At 62.8% G+C, this 218-nt stretch overlaps 1 protein-coding gene across 1 annotated transcript in view; it reads right to left on the reverse strand.

Moving 5' to 3' along the window:
- Nucleotides 1–214, reverse strand: part of LOC103803887 (rho GTPase-activating protein 39-like) — a gene marked incomplete at its 5' end in the record, with an annotated part of 25,903 nt that extends 25,689 nt beyond the window's left edge. The window contains one exon of the mRNA XM_009076467.1: nucleotides 105–214. Coding sequence (XP_009074715.1) covers nucleotides 105–214 — 110 coding nt within the window. The remainder of the gene's footprint in view (nucleotides 1–104) is intronic.
- Between the last annotated feature and the right edge of the window lie 4 nt (nucleotides 215–218).

The raw sequence follows: 218 nt of genomic DNA on the forward strand, positions 1-218 counted from the left end.
CCCCCTCCTGGTGAACCCCTGTTTCCCACCCCCCCTGCCAGGGCCTGCCTGGCAGCTGAAGCCACCCACTAGATATAAACAGAGAAGGTTGAAGCACTCCCTACCTGCCCGAGTCTTTCCTCTTCTCCATGGCACAGTCCCACTTGCCCTTCTCCATCTCCTGCAGCAGGGCCATTTGGATGGGGGTGCTCCTGCCGTCGCTGCCGGTGCTGCCCCGG

The sequence above is a fragment of the Acanthisitta chloris genome, unplaced genomic scaffold, assembly GCF_000695815.1.
Source record: "Acanthisitta chloris isolate BGI_N310 unplaced genomic scaffold, ASM69581v1 scaffold496, whole genome shotgun sequence".
Taxonomy (NCBI): Eukaryota; Metazoa; Chordata; class Aves; order Passeriformes; family Acanthisittidae; genus Acanthisitta; species Acanthisitta chloris.